Source organism: Silurus meridionalis, chromosome 22 (assembly GCF_014805685.1).
Source record: "Silurus meridionalis isolate SWU-2019-XX chromosome 22, ASM1480568v1, whole genome shotgun sequence".
Taxonomy (NCBI): Eukaryota; Metazoa; Chordata; class Actinopteri; order Siluriformes; family Siluridae; genus Silurus; species Silurus meridionalis.
In genome coordinates this window covers 11,387,106-11,404,939 of record NC_060905.1, presented here as the reverse complement: position 1 = coordinate 11,404,939, position 17,834 = coordinate 11,387,106, and the positions used below count along the sequence as shown (strand labels likewise).

The 17,834-nt window shown below is 36.4% G+C and overlaps 2 protein-coding genes across 2 annotated transcripts; both read right to left on the bottom strand.

The window, feature by feature from the left end:
- Positions 1 to 31: 31 nt before the first annotated feature.
- On the bottom strand, positions 32 to 9,105 carry sytl1 (synaptotagmin-like 1). The gene is made up of 15 exons (XM_046835568.1): positions 8,929 to 9,105; positions 6,521 to 6,646; positions 6,255 to 6,397; positions 5,937 to 6,096; positions 5,788 to 5,830; positions 5,050 to 5,107; positions 4,890 to 4,954; positions 4,685 to 4,774; positions 3,247 to 3,413; positions 3,064 to 3,166; positions 2,539 to 2,700; positions 1,798 to 1,876; positions 1,570 to 1,669; positions 1,259 to 1,452; positions 32 to 719 (listed from the first exon to the last, which is right to left on the bottom strand). Exons 2-15 carry the CDS (start codon positions 6,634 to 6,636, stop codon positions 586 to 588), a joined length of 1,614 nt encoding a protein of 537 aa, XP_046691524.1. The 5' UTR covers positions 6,637 to 6,646; positions 8,929 to 9,105; the 3' UTR covers positions 32 to 585.
- Positions 9,106 to 10,918: 1,813 nt separating this feature from the next.
- fkbp9 (FKBP prolyl isomerase 9) lies at positions 10,919 to 16,770 on the bottom strand. Its single transcript, XM_046834371.1, has 10 exons — positions 16,411 to 16,770; positions 15,744 to 15,889; positions 14,655 to 14,844; positions 14,429 to 14,574; positions 13,825 to 14,014; positions 13,311 to 13,456; positions 12,866 to 13,052; positions 12,631 to 12,776; positions 11,446 to 11,609; positions 10,919 to 11,357 (listed from the first exon to the last, which is right to left on the bottom strand). The coding sequence occupies exons 1-10, from the start codon at positions 16,611 to 16,613 to the stop codon at positions 11,178 to 11,180; spliced, it is 1,698 nt and encodes a 565-aa protein (XP_046690327.1). The 5' UTR covers positions 16,614 to 16,770; the 3' UTR covers positions 10,919 to 11,177.
- Between the last annotated feature and the right edge of the window lie 1,064 nt (positions 16,771 to 17,834).

Here is a 17,834-nt window from a genome sequence, read left to right as displayed (position 1 = left end):
CACACCCAGGGACACACACTGAAACATTACGTCATCACTTTTATTTTTATTTAATTAGCAGATACAAAACCATTCATTCTTTTAAAAAAAGTTAAGAACATATATTTGTACTCATTATCTTATATTCCAAGTTTGGAAGTACCAATGCAAGTGCTTTTCAAAGCAAAAATAATCATGTAGCACTAAGTGGTGTCTACATTGCTTTATGTATCTTCAAGAATACTAAAACATGGCAAAACCTAAAGCTACACCTTTCAAACCATATTATTTAGATGTATAAAATAACACTTCAAATACTATTTACAAAAGAAAATTTTGGTCCAGTGTGTTTGTGAAGCCACCACGGGGTTTAAATATTATGATAAGTATTATAACATTGTAGATATCTCCAAATCCCAAACACTAGGATTTTCTGAGGGGTCAGCAGATTGAAATTCCTTCAGATTTACATATTTCTGTATGTAAATTGCAAAAATAGATAGAGAATTTAAGGGACTTTCAAGATTTGTCACAGAGAGACAGCAGTAATTCCTGTGAAAAAACAAAGAAGGAAATTGCTGGACTTGATTTGTTAGGCCAGGTGTGTTACTGCTGTAGGTTGGTTCTGATTGGGAGAGCAACATCCACCCAGTCATTGGGGTTCTGAATTACTGTATTCCACACATTGATTTCTTCGTCAGTGGAGTCCATCCAGCAAACCATTTGACCATAACTTTCACCTAAAGAACACACAAACATACCAAAAACTTACTCAAATATGTATTTTCTCAATGGCACACAACATTTTGATTAGTGTTTTTACACAAATACAAGACATTAGCATACTTTTTTAGCCCAAACAACCAGTATACCAACTTTCTATAATCAAGAAATCCTTTCCTGACAATAATAGTACAGAATCTATGTGTGCTTTTTCCCTTTAACACAGACACTTCCGATTAATTGTGAATTGTAAAATTAAATTAAGATAAAAATGTAAAAAATAAAATATTTCATGTTAGTTACCTTGGACCTTTTCTACAAAACCTGAGAAATAACTAATATGGATCATTTGTAAACATAATAATTTCACTAAGAACACTTCATTTGGAAATTGCTATATGTTACATTTATATTAATAACATTTTGGTATCAAGTAAAATACAATTTTAAGGCTTCAAACAAACCTGACTATTACACTGATATGCTTTTTGAGGCGAAAACATGATTTGCATTTGTGTGCATCTAATTCATGTATGTGTCAATATATACACTGTACCTGAGCCTGTGCTGAGGCGCACACCACCAAGAGAGCTGGAAGAGTTCCACACAGTAATTTCAAGACATGCCTGTGAGAGGTCACCGGACTGCAGCCCATCGAACACCATAGTGTGGTTAAAAACAGGACTGACTGAGCCACGGATAACCCGTGTCTTCTGACCACTAACACCGCTTTCATCTGGCAAAATCACACTGCAAACACACCAGACACACTCCCAAGTACATTTTCTATAAAGGTAAGTACAATATATTATAATGCTATTGTTACCAAACAAGTTACTGATATTTCTGCACATATGTGCAGATTACCTTTTTACAAAGATACTTGGAGTACCACGTTTTGGAGGAAGGAATCCAACAATCTCCTTTAGCCAAATATGTAGCTCACCAGTGAGAGGGAACCCCCCTTCTGTATCCACAAATGTGCAAAAATATCACATAGAGTGTAAACACATACATAAGATAGGATTTATTATTATCTAGTATTAGAATATAACACTGTTTCTACTGTACGTGTGTGTGTCAGTGTTCAGTGACCTTCAGAGCCAGGTGGTATGAATTTAACTGTTAGTAGGATGGTTCCCCTGCTGATGACAGCTTCAGGATTTATTTTTACCTAAGACAAAAAACATTTGATTTACATTTTTTCATAATACAGTGGTGTTATCTAAACTGAACTCACACACACACACACACACACACACACACACACACACACACACACACACACACACACACAGATCTGTACAACCTGGACTTCACACACACTCACACTCACTCACTTCGCACACACATGACTTCAGTACCATACAGTACATCACTTCATTACCATAAACTGTTTACATGCCGTTTTTGCACATCTTTCCTGGATTGCTGCTATTTGCTCTTTTGACAATATTTTGTTTACAATATTTTGTTTACATTTTTGCTACTGTTTACTGTCTCGTTACAACAAGTTTACTGGTGAAGCTATTTTGTGTTCTGTGTATTGTCTTGCACTGTCTTGTGTTTGCACCAGGTTGCACACGTGCACTTTATGTGGCGAGGACACTTAGTAGTCCTTGGCCCTGTGTTTTTCTGTTTCTGTGATTGTTGTTTTATGTTGTTTCATGTAGTTCATGTTGTTTCATCAGGGTTCTGGAGGAACGTTGTTTCATTTCACAGTGTACTGCGTCAGCTATATATGGTTAAAATGACAATAAAAAGCTTCTTGACTTGACTTCTTGACTAACTGTCTCTGCATTTGTCTGTTTTGATTGCAGGATGTATTTTACTTACCCTGGGCTGAAGGGGGTACCAGGTAGGTTTAGTCTGGCTCCAGTCATAATTGCTGAGCTGCACCTCCACCTCCCCTAAGAACAGGTTCCTCCGCATGCGCTCCATATGCCACACTGAGACACTGAGCACGCGAGCCATCAGGTCTGATTTCCGTACTTTATACTGGGGTAAAGATTAGAGTAGATCCTGGTAATGTGCATGATTTAGAAATATGCGGTTAAAGATGATCAGTAACATTTTGTGTTACAAAGTCTATACATTTTTCAGAAAATTCACTTACTCCCCATGTCGTTTATTGAATACAAATTGAAGAAGACTCCAGTTAAAATGTAACTGAATACATTACCATTTCTTTAAATAAATTTAATGCAAAAGTAGTGACCTGTGTGGTAGGTTTCTATAATATCAAATGACCAATGAATATAGCTACAATATAGAAAATAGCATTATCAACAAGAACAACAAGAACTGCAATATAGTTTATAGATATACTTCACTATAACTTTAACTGAAATAGATTATTACCGTGAGTGTTTCATCATATACAGGATTGAGGGTTTTCCTCTTTACTGTCGTTTTCCTTTTGCTGTGAGATGAGTTGTCTGGCAGAAGGTACAACTTCACATACCTGCAAAAACATTTTACTGTTTAAATATACATGTACATATAATTGTGAGATAGAATTTGGTTAAACATCCCAACACTTACGGATCAGAACGTTTGTTACGTGCTGGAGCCAGGTCCTGACATCGACAAACTCGTACATGAAGCTCCTCTTTCCTAGAGTCATACAGCAGAGAGAACTGGATCTGGCCAGTCACTGTAACACTTCCAAAATCCCCGACACTGTATAGGCTCATCATGCTGCCACTCATCTTTGGAAGACAAACACATGGTAGCTAATGTTAGCTGATATGACTTCCTGATAAAGACCATGAACATGTCACTGCTTAGGCCATATCCCAAATTTCATTATTTTTTTCTTTTTATTGTCAGTTCAGTTGGTTATTTTGTTGAGTATTGCCAGTCCCTGGACTTCTGGACTTAACAGATTTGTATATACACATGGAATATGCCATATCAATCACAGCCAGTTCTCCAGACAGAACAACAGAGGCCATACACTAAACGAATAGCTCTTCCACTGTGTCTGCATCACATAAGACAAACGCAACAACTTGCTAAAATATTGCTATTACAATCACAGTTGCTGTACTGGTTTTACAGTTTTAGACACTACTTGGTCTGATCATCACCTAATATTCTGTGTACCTACTCTAGCATGTGTGCTTCAAATCCAATTTAAAATTTTTACTTTGGATTGTTTAATGCCAAGCTTGTATTATCTGAAAGCCAGGGCAATTTCTGCTTATTTTTTTTGGATTGTGGGCATTATTAGCTTATTTACCATTATGTAACAATATAATTATAAATGAAAATTAACATTAGTAAAATCATGCATGGTGCAATTCACAGTAGCTATTTTCTATGACGGTTAAAACTGGAGTACCCGTTGAAAATCCTTTTGAAGAACATGAAGAAATCCATGCAATCAGTAACCCGAGATCAAGATTAAACCCCGCAACTGTGAGACACAATGCTACTCAGTTATTTGTTGGTTTTTTGTTGGTTTTTCTTATATACTTAGATGACATACGGACAAAATAGAAAACAAATGATAATTTTAAAAATTTAATAAAAATTGACCTTTATTGGAAGCTATCGCTGTGGTATCCTCCTCTCTTAATTTTTTTATTCCCCTAAAAGCATTTTCATAATGTGACCCTTTTGTTTAACAATTCAAAAGCCTTCTATGCATGTGATTATGTGACACTTTAAATTTGTATTATTGCCTTGATATATTTATGCTGGATGTTTATACTTTACTGACTATACTAGGCAGTTGGTGCCCAGCTGTCTGCACTCTGTGAACATCTTCTGATTAAGTCAAGGTGAAGGTGCAAAAAAAAAAAAAAAAAATACATTGTAAATGCTGCTGAGATCTTCATGGTGCAAATTAGAGTGAATAGATTAAAAAATGTATGAGGAGGTGAGCAAGTGTTTGTTAGAGCCCCAAGCTGTGTAACATGCATGTACATTTCTGTAATACAATATATAGCTTTGTGCAGGAGGGTTGGCTTCATACCGTATTATTAGAGTACAAGTTGTTTACTGAGCCAAATCCGGTATAGTCCAATTCAGTACTGCCAGAATCAATATCACCATCAGAATCTGCCTATAAACATACAAATCAAAATTTTTGATTGCAGCATCTTAATATACTATACATTACATATAACTGTATAATCAATTCAACTAGAAATTTTATTAAATAAATTTTGTGTAGACACCTGTAACGATGAGGTTGTGTTCTGCAGTGACCGGTCCTCTAAAGCCCCTGAATCCACAACACTTCCTGAAACAGTAGGATAGATAGAAATAAGAAACAGATATAGGAAATAGACAGGACTGGTAGTTCCTGTTGGGTCTTTTGAAATGGAAAGAACGTACCTCCGGTAATCTCCCTTGAATCAACTTCTGAACTATCATCTATCTTTTCAGTATTTGTCTATAGAGAACAATAGCATGTGAATTATATAAAAACATATATTTATAAATATTCCTTAAAAAATATAAAATTAAAATTAAACAAACAACATTCATCACTACTTAAATGCATGAAACTACATTCACTGTCCAATATCAGATTTTAATTCTAGGGATTATTGAGATTTAATGGTACTCTAGATGACCAAAGGTATGTGGATACCTTGCCATTACCTTCATATGTGCCCATTCCAAATATATGGGAATTACCACAGAGTCACAACAGTTTGAGGGAAGTCAGGCACAAGAGTCAGGTGACAAGCCTGGTCAAACATTGGCATATCAATTTTCATTCAAGTTCCTCCAGACCTTCAGCAAACCATTCATTTTTTATGGAATTTGTATTGTCTAGAGAAGCATTGTGATAAGGAAACCTAACTCAAACTGTACTGCTACAGCATACAGATGCACCTTATACAACTTTGTGCTTCCATCTTTGTGCCAACAGTTTGAGAAATATGAGTGTAGTGGTCAGTTAGCCAAATTCTTTTGGCCATGTAACATGTTTATAGTTGATATTAATCAAACAGAGTAAATATAGACAAATAGAGTAAATAAGACAAATATGTAAATATGTATATACAAACTCATTTCTTAAATATAATATAGGGTGTTCAAGCACACCACTTGCAAAAATCTAACCTTTGTGCTTTGTTTAGTCCTTGGTCGTGGTTTGGGGGCTGCACTAAGAGCGGGACAGGGGAAGATAAGTTTAAGTTAGCACAGTTCCTTTTATGTTTGGGATTACAATAATTCATGTAATTTTGGAATTGAAATAGCCTTTAAATAACCTCTCTTTTTTCTCCTCCTCTATATTTGGTTTTTTTTCTATTATTTCTTCTTTTTCTCGTATCTCTTCCTGGTCTGTCGAGTTCACTTCTATAATCTCTTCCTGCTCCTGGTATGGCTTTTGTTCTTTCTTTTCTTCAAACACTGACATCACAGGCAAATCTACACAATGAAAAAAATAATTAAATTGACAAAAATGGTAAATAAGTGCAACACTTAACAAAGTACAGAGATTTTACATGCACAATTAAAATATGGTATAGAGCGAGAGACGTATAACACATTCTTCAAATTATACAGACAGTAAGAGAATAAATGACCTCTGTCCCTCTTTTTGCGGCGAATAGAGGTTTGGACAACCTCAGTCCCTCGATTCTGATAGCGCTTGGCTCGTTGCTCATTGAACCACGCGCCTGTGAGGAAGTGAAGGCGTACAGGGTCTGCCTCCACATGTTTGAGTTTGCTGAACACACACACAAATGCACACACAGATTACATGAAGGCATGATAACGTATACCGATTAAATAACATTACTTCCGTATGTACAGTATATTACAATATTAACATTTTACCCCACAAACACACCTGATCCGGCCCTCATCGTAGGTGCGTAATTGGTTATCCCTCAACAACACATTTAAAATGGTGGTTTGCTCCACTTCAGTCAGATCACCCAAATCCAAAAGAGATTCCTCCTCCATAATAGATTCACTTAAAAACAAACACAACATCAGGAACATCAAGATCATCACCACCACCTTACAGACTCCTGCATAATCCTTCAATCCCTATCTTACAGTCTAATAGTGCACTGTTAACACAAAAGAATTGTATTATTGGAAATCTACAAATAAGTATATGCTAAATGTGGGACACTTTAAGACATTTGTGTAAATTATAATTTCAAAATCAATTATGTGCCAATTTGAAAGGCTGCTTACAGTTTTTCTCAGTTGCTTTGGGGCATTTCTCAAACGTATTTGTGTCAATGAACATCTCATTCCTCTCAGAATAACGAGTCCTTTTGTTATTATTCACAAACAAGATCGTTGAAATGTTTAGTCATGTAGTCATGTTTAGTCATGTTGTCAGTATTTCAGTATTTCTTGATATAAACTACGGTTTGGATTATAATGATTGAAAATGCACAAGGCTAAATTTATTGTGTATGGTATATATGCATTTCAGCAGCACAACTTTATCTATTTGATTTATGCATATTTGATTTATATTGATTGATTTCTTGGTTGATCGTCCATTTTCAGAAATTGTAATTCTGTGTTTTGCTCTGTCAATATGCGCTTGCCAATTGAAGGTTCACAAAATTCACCTTTGACCTGTTTTAGAGAACTAGTTGATTATTGGTTGATCTGATGCCATACACTATCCTCCATTAGTGACATTCAAGATTCATCTGCACAATTAATCAATTCAAGAAACATTTACCAAAAAAGGTTTAATAGAAATTTAAGCTTGACAGATTCTGACAACTGGTTTAACCCTTTTGCATTCAATGACTTATGTCATTAACTGATGCCTAGATGTTTCGGGGGTTAAGACTATTTAGGTAAAACTATTATAATATATTTTGATAATGTAGTAAACAGCGGACAATTGTACACAATCGATTAAATGAATGTACTAAAGCATTCGCAATTTCATCAAAGCAACAAGAAATGTTTTAATGATGAGCACAAGTGAATAAATGACAGGGAGGTTAAACAAGGAGTTTTGAGAATTTCATTTCTGATCTGAGAAACGCTCCAAAGCAACTGAGAAAAACTGTAAATGTAAAAAATAAAACACAACTTCAAATCAATGACATAATTGTGATTGTTTGTGAAACAAACAACAAAACTGATTACAGCTACCAAAAATGCTGAAATATGAGAAGCACAGGATATTGGCCTCATTTAGGCAAAATAATAATAATAGTAAAATCAAGATTTTTGAGATGGCTGCCCAATAAATTATAATATTACAAATAAATATGTATTATTGTATGCATTTGTTTGTTTTTTTTAGCCATTGAGGCTATAAAATAGTTGCTGAGGTAACAGTAGTGTGAAATCTTGCAGGATCAGCTGAGCGAAAAGGTTTATATACAACAGGCGGCTTTTAACACTTTATGAGCCAGAAATCTGTGTGTATGATGCTAAAAATCTGAAATGCTGAAAAAAGTATTTAATGTTTAAACAATTATTCTTTTAATTATAATTATAATATTATATATATATATATATATATATATATATATATATATATATATATATATATATATATAGTTGTAAACATTTAGCACAAGGTATGTTTAAGTTGAGGTGCAATAATATAGTTGAATGACATATATATATATATATATATATATATATATATATATATATATATATATATATATATATAATTTTTTTTTATTTTATTTTACCAGAGCATCAATAAAAATACTCATATCGTGCTGTTGTGTCCCATCCAGTGTAGTTCCAAAGTTCAAATAAAAAAAAAAAAAAGCTGTTTAAGCTGTTTAATGTCAGGAGATGAAGTATTTCCATGTAGATAAATTAGAGCTATAGTCAGGTAAACTATTGCCTGAGGCTGAGAAAGAGTTTCTGCGCATGCCTGAAACAACTGCCAACTGAGTTGTTGAGACAAACCCAATTAAACCGTCTTTAACCATAAAAGAACCGTTTTTCTCCAATTACAAAATCTAGTTCAAGAAGCTATTCACACTCCTGTAGGTCGTACAGGTCGTCAGGAATCAATACCATTATGTCATGTCATTACAATTCCTATGACATGAACTCTGTGGGTCAAATCCTCGCGCACCGCATGTCACTTCATGACGTGCACGCATATCTATATATGATCCCTAAAACCAGTCTGCTACTAATTACAACAGACTAGGTTACTCTAACTTATCAGGACTAGTCTACTGTGTTTCCTACGTGGCAGGTGTGATAAAGCAGGTGGATGTAATGAGAAGAGCACTAACGCACCTGTCTCTTGAGTCTTGGTTGAGGATCTCTGGAGCGCACAGTGTAAATATTAGTTGAAAAGGTTAAAATCGCATTTCTTTCAGTTGGGGTTAACCTCAATTCTCTGTTAGTCTCTGGGTTCTCGGTTAGTAGCATTAACACCCTGAAGGCGTCCGATCCCGCCCTCCAGGCGCAGTATAAAACGTGAACCGGATTCAGCACACACACACACACACACACACACACAGACACAGACAGACACAGAGGAACCTACAAATCATCAATATGAGCTCATGGTAAATACAGAGTTTGTGCAAGTACACAAGTCAAAGCATCCAGCTGGAGAAAATCGGATCTATACTTTTTTCGTTCTGCACACACAAGAAAACAGCTTGATATGGGTTTTTGTAAATGTGCATGGCATTGTGTTTTCTGTGGTCATGCCGTACCGTCATTTCACAATAACCATCAGTCCACACCTGCAAAATACACAGAAACTCTTGCCCAAGCACACCCATTTAACACACAGGAAGGGGAACAAGCATCATGCAATTATTGTGAAACTATTAAAGTGCATGCAGGCAGCAATTGCAACAACAACAACAACAACAACAGCAACAAAAAATTATATTACCTACTATTATTATTATTATTGTTGTTATTATTATTTAGAATATATATAAAATCTAAATAAGAATATATTCTTGAAACTTGCTAATCAAATATTTCAAATAGGTGATGAGTTATAATATCTTCGTTATGCTTATTAATTATAATAACAATGCATGTGCTTATTTTGCACATTTATTTTGTTCATTTGTTTTTATATTCATTCTAGGTGCTATCATAGCAGTTACACACCTGAACTTGTAAAGAAGACTGGCAAATCAGTAGTTTGCAGCTAATCATGCAGCGAGAACAACTGACTTACCATGCTGTTTACTTGATTTATATTCCAATGTAGTTTCTCTTTATGTTGTTTTTTTCTTAGAACTGTTCTGTTTAACTGTTTAAAAAAGCTCGTCGATCATGTTACAATATCAATATCTGTTTTGCACATAGTCTTTATTTGTTCTGTGTGAAAATGGTCTAAAGTATGTACTGTATGACAATATAACAATGCAGTAAGCAATGTTCCATTAATTTAAACCAAAACTTTGTTTGTGGGTCTTATATCTCTAAGAGGAAGAGAAAATACCAAATGTTGTGGACCACCAACATTCAACTAATCAGAACTAGATATTAAGGTTTTTTTTTTTTTTTTAATAGCTAGCATTATCATTTTACTAATTGTGTCCAATCTTATATAGAAAAAATTCCTTTTAACTAATGAGTCACAAGTAGTGAGTCATGACCTGATAACAAAAGTAGGTCATAATCTAGGTTTTATTTTCATAGTGTTATAAGGTCAGAGAAAGTAAAAATAAATGAGCAGTATTTTACATTAATTATATGAACACATTAATCAATATATATATTATATAATTTCACTGAACACACACTTATTACTCAGCAACATCATTTTGTGGATCTGAATAAAGATTTCATTCAAAAGCTCCTAATTACATTTTGAAGTTGATTTATTGCTTTTTATACAATAGAGCTTTGAATGTTTTCCCCATGCAAACGTAAGTTTCTTCTAGATTCTCCAGTTTCTTTTCACATTTAAAAGCGTTGTAATAGTTAGATTGGTTAAGCTAATCAAAGGATGAAGATAAATGACTAATTAACCAATTACATTTACGGTATACATCCTTACCCAGAGTCACTTACTTGTTTTCAAATTAATACAATTGATCAGCTATGGAGTTCAGGGCATGGCTCAGGGCCCCAGTTGTGACTCGGGTCTGAACACACAACCTTCAGATTGAAAGTCTGATGCCTTAACCACTAAGCACCTCCCTGCTTTGCGTACCTTAATATTTTAGGTATGCTGGAATAAGGTGATTGGGTATTGCATATTTGTGGATGAAATCTCTAAATGCATGAATAAAGCCACAAGAGAGTACACTGGGGTTTGGAATGTGTTTATTAAAGGGAAGGTTTTTAAAAAAAAGATCAAACATATTTTTGGCACTTTAAAATAATCACACGCAGACACACGTCCATTCAAACATCCAATCATCTCTCACATACATAACACTCACTCCAAACAGCACCATCTATTCAGAATGCTGAATGTATCATATCCTTTACCCGTTCCCAACCTACACCCCTACTTTACTATTCAGACACATACAATCCTGTTCATTTCATCCCTGAATGTGTTATCATAACTCATCATGAGCAGCTGCTTCTTCTGCCTTTAGTTTCAACTCCTCTGCAGTGATCTGTCCATCCTTATTGCGGTCCTGGTTGCTATACATGTTCTCAATGATACGCTGAGGGTCAAAGCCTGGAGCCAGACGACCTTTGCCTTCTTCCACTTGAAGCAGGATGTAGTCTGAGAACTAGGGAGAGAAAGATTATTCAGACTCAACATACATGTATAAGTATATCTAGTACACACACACAAACATTTTATCAAAAGGTCTATACCTCAGTGAGATCCACTTGTAGGTCCTTGTTTTTGTCCATGTCACTGAAGAGATTGGGTGACACTTCATCATTCCATATAAACATGTAGCCCTCAGGAAGACCTTCCTCAACACTGACCAGCTTGATATTAAACACCAGCACTGCACTCCCAGGGACTTCTCCATCTACACACATTGAATTACATTACTGTAGATTCCTTATGTGAAACTGTGGATTTCTTAAACGGTATTCTTAATTTTTCCAATTAGGACTGAGGTGAGAAATGTTGGATGCTCAATTTTTTTTTAATTGAACCCTGCCTTTGTGTTCGAAATGAATTTAATTGCTGATTGCATTGCACTTTAGCTTTGTCATTGTTTTGCAGCACTGCCACATTGAGAGCAATCACTGACCACCCATAGCACCATACAGAATTACAGATACAGTTTGATCGCTCTCTGCTGGTTCTCTCAAGTATTGCAGTCAGAATCATGACCACAGGGCTGCCACAAAAAATGTGTACTTTGCATATTATACAATACACTATACTGTGTACTTGACAAGGAAATGTCCATAGTGAAATAAACTAATTTAACCTTTGATATGCAGTTTTTATAATTTCACCATAGTCTTGATTAAATGGGGAAAATAAACAGCCTACCAAACAAAGTCCTTTAACATTATATATTAGATTTCTGAGGTAAATTCTCTTAGATTTGTGAGCTACATAAACAATGAGGTGGTTTATAGATGCTGAAAATGTTGTGGTACTTTCAATGGATAATTAAGCATTTAAAATTAAGCTGTGTTGTATTTATTTGTTTGTTTGTTTGTTTGTTTGTTTAAATTAAATGTGGGGCATTTTGATATGTCCAAAGTGTTTTACCTATGGAAAGTTTCAAATCCAAAATAATAATTGCCAGCAACCAAGCTGTTCATAATAAATAAGCAGAAACACAATAAACCATCACTTACCAGTCACATGGTGTATCAGTCTATCAGTGTGTGTGTGTGTGTGTGTGTGTGTGTGTGTGTGTGTGTGTGTGTGTGTGTGTGTGCATGTGTGAAAATCATACTGCAGTTGTTAATTTGGCAGAAGTGTTTATCTGAAGGAAGCATGAATACTAAACTAAAGCAAAGCTCAATAGCAGAGCAGTGACAATGTACCCTTTTTTGGATTTTACTAAATGAAAGAGAGTGACTTACCCACTCCCCTTTCTCCATAGCCCAGATGAGGAGGTACAACTACTTTGCGTTTCTCCCCCACACACATTTCCAGCAGGGCCTGCTCCATACCCAGAATCACCTGTCCTGCTCCCAGAACCACATCATATGTCTTCCCATAACTGTATCTACACACATATTTAAACACAGTTTGTCAGATAAAAAGTTCAAAACAACAACACAGCAAATCCATGTACTGTATGTGTTTGTTACTTACGAAGCATCAATAAAAGTGCCATCCATAAGTGAAGCGTTATAGTGGTATTTCACAAAATCACCACGTTTAGTGGTGTAGTTGCATTTCCCCGGCTTATCGCTGATGATCTGCACTGTGTCAGAGGGGTTGTGGAAGTCAATAATGTGGACGTCAAACACCAGCACAGCAGACCCAGGAATCTTAGTGCCTAACACACGGCCAGAAAGAATGAAAGAAGAAATTACAAACTGAAAGATATCTGAAGTGCAAAATAAGCCTATAGTGTAAAAGACAGAAAATTGAGTTAAGTGTGACACAACATAATTAAATATAAGAAACAATAATCCTCTATAGGAGAATGACCTAGAAAGCGTAGGACATACAGCAGTGTAAGTCTGGATGTAGCTGCTTCTGCCATGGAGTACCTATTTTAAGAATCCTCCTAATTCCCAATAATGTAACAAACCTGTTCCTTCTTCTCCATAAGCCAGATGTGGTGGGATAATAATTCTTCTGCGCTCTCCGACACACACACCCAAAAGGCCCTGGTCCATCCCAGCAATCACATAGCCTTTCCCAATGTATGTATCATATGTGTGATTCCTTGAATAGCTGCAACACAAATATTAATATACTTTTGTGACACACTTTTAGCATTATAAGTTTAAGTTTTAGTTCATTTTTATTAATATCAAATAAATCTCTATTTTACTCTTTATCTTATTTATTCATTTTATTCAATATTTATCATTTTATTATTTGTTGTTTTATTTCATTCTCTTTAAATTTGGTTTCAATTTAATTTTTAATTAATCTTGTTTAGTGTATTATTTGTATTATTATTATTGTTGATGTCATTGCTAATGATGTTTTATTGCAAAGCATACGAATATGGTGCACATTAACAGGTATGTATGTTGAGTTGCCTGTTGAATAGACTATACTGTATATGCTTTACATTTTCGTTGTTTTTCAATTACCTGGAGTCAAAATGGGTTCCATCCAGCAGGGTCCCGTTATAGTGGTAGCGCATGAAATCTCCCTCCTTACTCTTGCGTTGGCAGGAATCTGGTACACTTTCAATTTCCACTGTAATCTCATCTTTAGGGTTATGAAGATCCAACAGAACAACATCAAATACTAGAGAAGCCTGGCCAGGGATGTCACTACCTGTAGAGTGTTTGAGAGTGAGAGAGATCAATCATTTTCTGAGTTTGGAAAGGAATTTCACAAAAAAAAAAAAAAAAAAGTTGTGAATTCCAACCAAGCTAACATGGCAGATGTGAGAGACATGAGAAATTGTAAAGCTATGTGAAATTTCTCAAAATGCTAGAAGTTAAAGTTGAAATGCTGGTTGTAACAGTTTAGATAAGACACATACATTTAACAACATCTGCCTTGTGCAACATGCACAGTCCAATTAGATGTGGTTATGTCATGACTGAAAAAAGTAGGTTCAAAATGTTTACCAAGTAAATCTATCGTGCAAAAAAAATCTAAATCTGAATTTGCAATAGTTAACACATCTATTATACTGTTTTAAGATGCTCCGATGTTTAATTCCAGCACTGGAAGAATATTCACCATCTCCGTGTTCTCCATAGCCAAGTGACGGTGGCATAGTGATTATGCGTTTCTCTCCCACGCACATTCCCAAAAGACCTTGATCCATGCCAGCAATCAGCCAGCCAATCCCCACATATGTGTCATACGTCCTCATGCGTGTGTGACTATAATAAGAATAAAGAGCATACTAAGCACACGCATGTACACAACCGAGCTGCACAGCATTTCTTGCTGTCTCGCTTACCTAGAGTCGAAGAGTGTGCCGTCAAGCAGAGTGCCATTGTAGTGGTAGCGTACATAGTCAGAGACCTGCACGGTTCGGCCACACTTCTCTGGCATGTAGTAAGTTTTAACCTGCACCTTGTCTTCTGTGTTCCAGATATCAAGCAAAAGCACATCAAAGTGCAGGATTGAATCAGCGGGGATGATGTCACCTGATGAGGAAGCAGTGCTTGGTTATACAAATCAGCAAAACCTTTTTAAAATGAACCCTATCACAGACTCCTTTATTTCTAAAGCCTTACAAATGGTCTTGACTTAGCTAATCCAATTTTGTTTGCAACAGGAAATTTGCCAGACAATGGAGTTTTGTGAATGCACATGCACTATGAAAGGTTTTCATGCCCTTTTCTACATATATAGCATGATTTCAAACTAATGTGTTGCCATGCATACTCTTAACAATGTGTAGTGGTGTGTGTTTTGCACTTTAATTGGTGAAGTAATAAATTAATAAAACCTAACAATCAGAACTGGGATCATTTGTACTTTAAAAGGACCATCAACTTGAACATGTGTTTTGAACTGAACGTAGCATGGAGAGACAACCATGACTATATACGACTCCAATTATAGGTTGTTTCGAATAAAAGCCTTTGCTTGCTTGGGAATCTCCTGTCATTTCTGAGCCGAAACTTCCTGCCATAATTAATGAAGCTAATGTCACCCAATTGCATAAATACTTTTTCTGGATGCAAGTTTTTTTTTTCACAACTTGTACTAACATGTCTTTACAAATACCTTTACATAATCACTGCCTTCAGCAGTCCACACCCCAGCTGTTATCTGCTCCCCACCCCCAACATTTGTCCTCATCCCAGGTTTACATAAACATCATCCCCTCTTGAAGAACCACTTCCCAACACACAAGTACACACATACATACACAGACACACGCACACATAGTACAGGCTCCATGAGCAATAGCTAAGGCATTGGATATTTGTACCAGATAAGAGGTAAAGGGAGTCATAACATGCTCCCATTAACCCACAACACAACAAAACAGAACACATTAGTGAGACCAGTAACATGAGGAGGAATATAAAATTACCATATCCGTCCTTCCCATAGGCAAGCTGTGGAGGGATTTTAACAAGACGTCTCTCGTTTACGCACATGCCCAGTAATGCTTTGTCCATCCCGGCAATCAGCTGTTTCCGGCCAACAAACACGTTGTAAGTGCTGCCACGATCATAACTGCAAATACACAACATTAGGTAAAATAGGGTCTCTTAGTATATGACTTCATTGTGGTATTGTCATTGTTAAATATAAGTTGCATACTGTTATGTTTTAGTGCAATTTGTGTGACTTTGTATTACAACAAGGCATACAAGATTCTACAATGTGCTTTTATAGAAACTAATAATAAGCACTCAGTTTCTGACTTTTGATTCGAGGAAGGAAACTGGTGCAGTTTGATCACCTCCATCTACCAGTGCTGAGCTGTAAAAATCAATCTCAAGCATTCACTCCTGTAGTGCATTAACTTGTTGCTCAGTTCATTCATTCTTCAAAGCGTTTGTGTCTCAACGTTGTCGTAGATGCACAGATTCTCATAACGTTCCTCAGCCTGGTGAAGCTCATCTGTTCATGCTCATCTGCCTGCGTGGCTGAACTCCACTTAACAAACACTCTGTTAGATGAAGCTGGGTGGATGGAGCAAACATCTGACTTTCATCGAACATGTAATTAAGAACATCAGTGCATCTACTGACCTGGAGTCAAATTTCTTGCCGTCCGGAAACATGCCGTGGTAATGATACCGGACGAAGTCTCCAGACTTCACCTCTCGGTCGCAACGCTCGGGGACGAAAGTCTTTTCTATGATGATGTCGTCTAACGGGACCGGTGGAGCATTACATGCCACAAAAGTAACCAGAAAGGCAAGGAAAATCATCCTCACCATGAACCGAATCATTATAAGCAAATCTTTCTGTTCTGGTTTGCAAAATCAAACAGGCCCTGCTTGTCTCCGATCTTTGCGCCTGGGTGAGTAGAGAAAGGAAAAGGGGGATGTGGAGCAGGCGTTTGGCGCAGATCTGTAGACGTGGTAGAGCAGAGACCAGCCCTCAAACCAGAGAGAGTAAAGCGACGAGATTTAACGAACCGATTCTTTCAAAGTAAATCATTTGATTCACGGGTCGGAGTTGCGCGTGTCACTACTATCCAACATTAATTAAGCACAACATTCCCTGTTTGTTTGGGGGGTTTTTTAATACTAAAAATTATGTATTTATTTGGTTTGGTCCTTCCAGTCTAATGGTCTTGTGGTGTTACTGTGGTTCACTGTGTTTTTTTCCTGTAACACTTTCCTGATTTTTATATGTCCTTCTCGTTTATTTTTAATAAGATAATAATCCCCCTCATGGAGAAAGCCATATTGTCATTTAGTCATGGACTAAATCCCAGGTGTGATATTAATGAATGACACTGTATTTTGGGTTTAATTCCCTGTTATTGCTGATGTTTCTTAAAGCTCGTTGATCGCCTGTGAATCGATTCTTCTGACTCGTTTAAAAGAGTTGTTCAAAATGGAACGACTCCTAAGAGAAAACGCCCATCATAACGAGAGGAAGCTCCCCCATTACCCAAAGCTCCTTCACATCTCAAAACTCCAGCATTCCCCAGCTCCCCGCTGTCTCCAGTCTCACTGTACCGGGGGGTTGAGTGTTAAACGGAAACGCGTAAAACAGAGCAGCGCTTCCAACGTGGCACATAATGGGGGGGAGTGAAAGGGCAATTCTCTGATGGAGGTCGGATGAGGGTTTATTTTAGAGCACCGAAAAAAGTCCGATCTTTTGCAGGCCCCGTGTTTCACGACAAACTACTGTCTAAATCACACTTCTTTAATGATGTTCGCAGTCCCAATGTCCCTGATCCCAAAGTTAACTTTTACAAATAATACAACTAAATACAGTCCTGTTAAATACTGTTTAGGATTATCCAAATAAAAGCAAATATTTGTTTTAGGCCATTATTTTGGATTGTAGGAAATTGTTAAAAGTTAAAAGATGTTTGGTTTCGCTTTATAATGAACAGCACTGCAACCTGAATTCCTGCAGTGAAGGGGGGAAGGGAGCGGCGTAGACCGTGCAGACGTGGAGAGGGGGGGCTTGTCCGGGTTGCCAGATGTAAATAT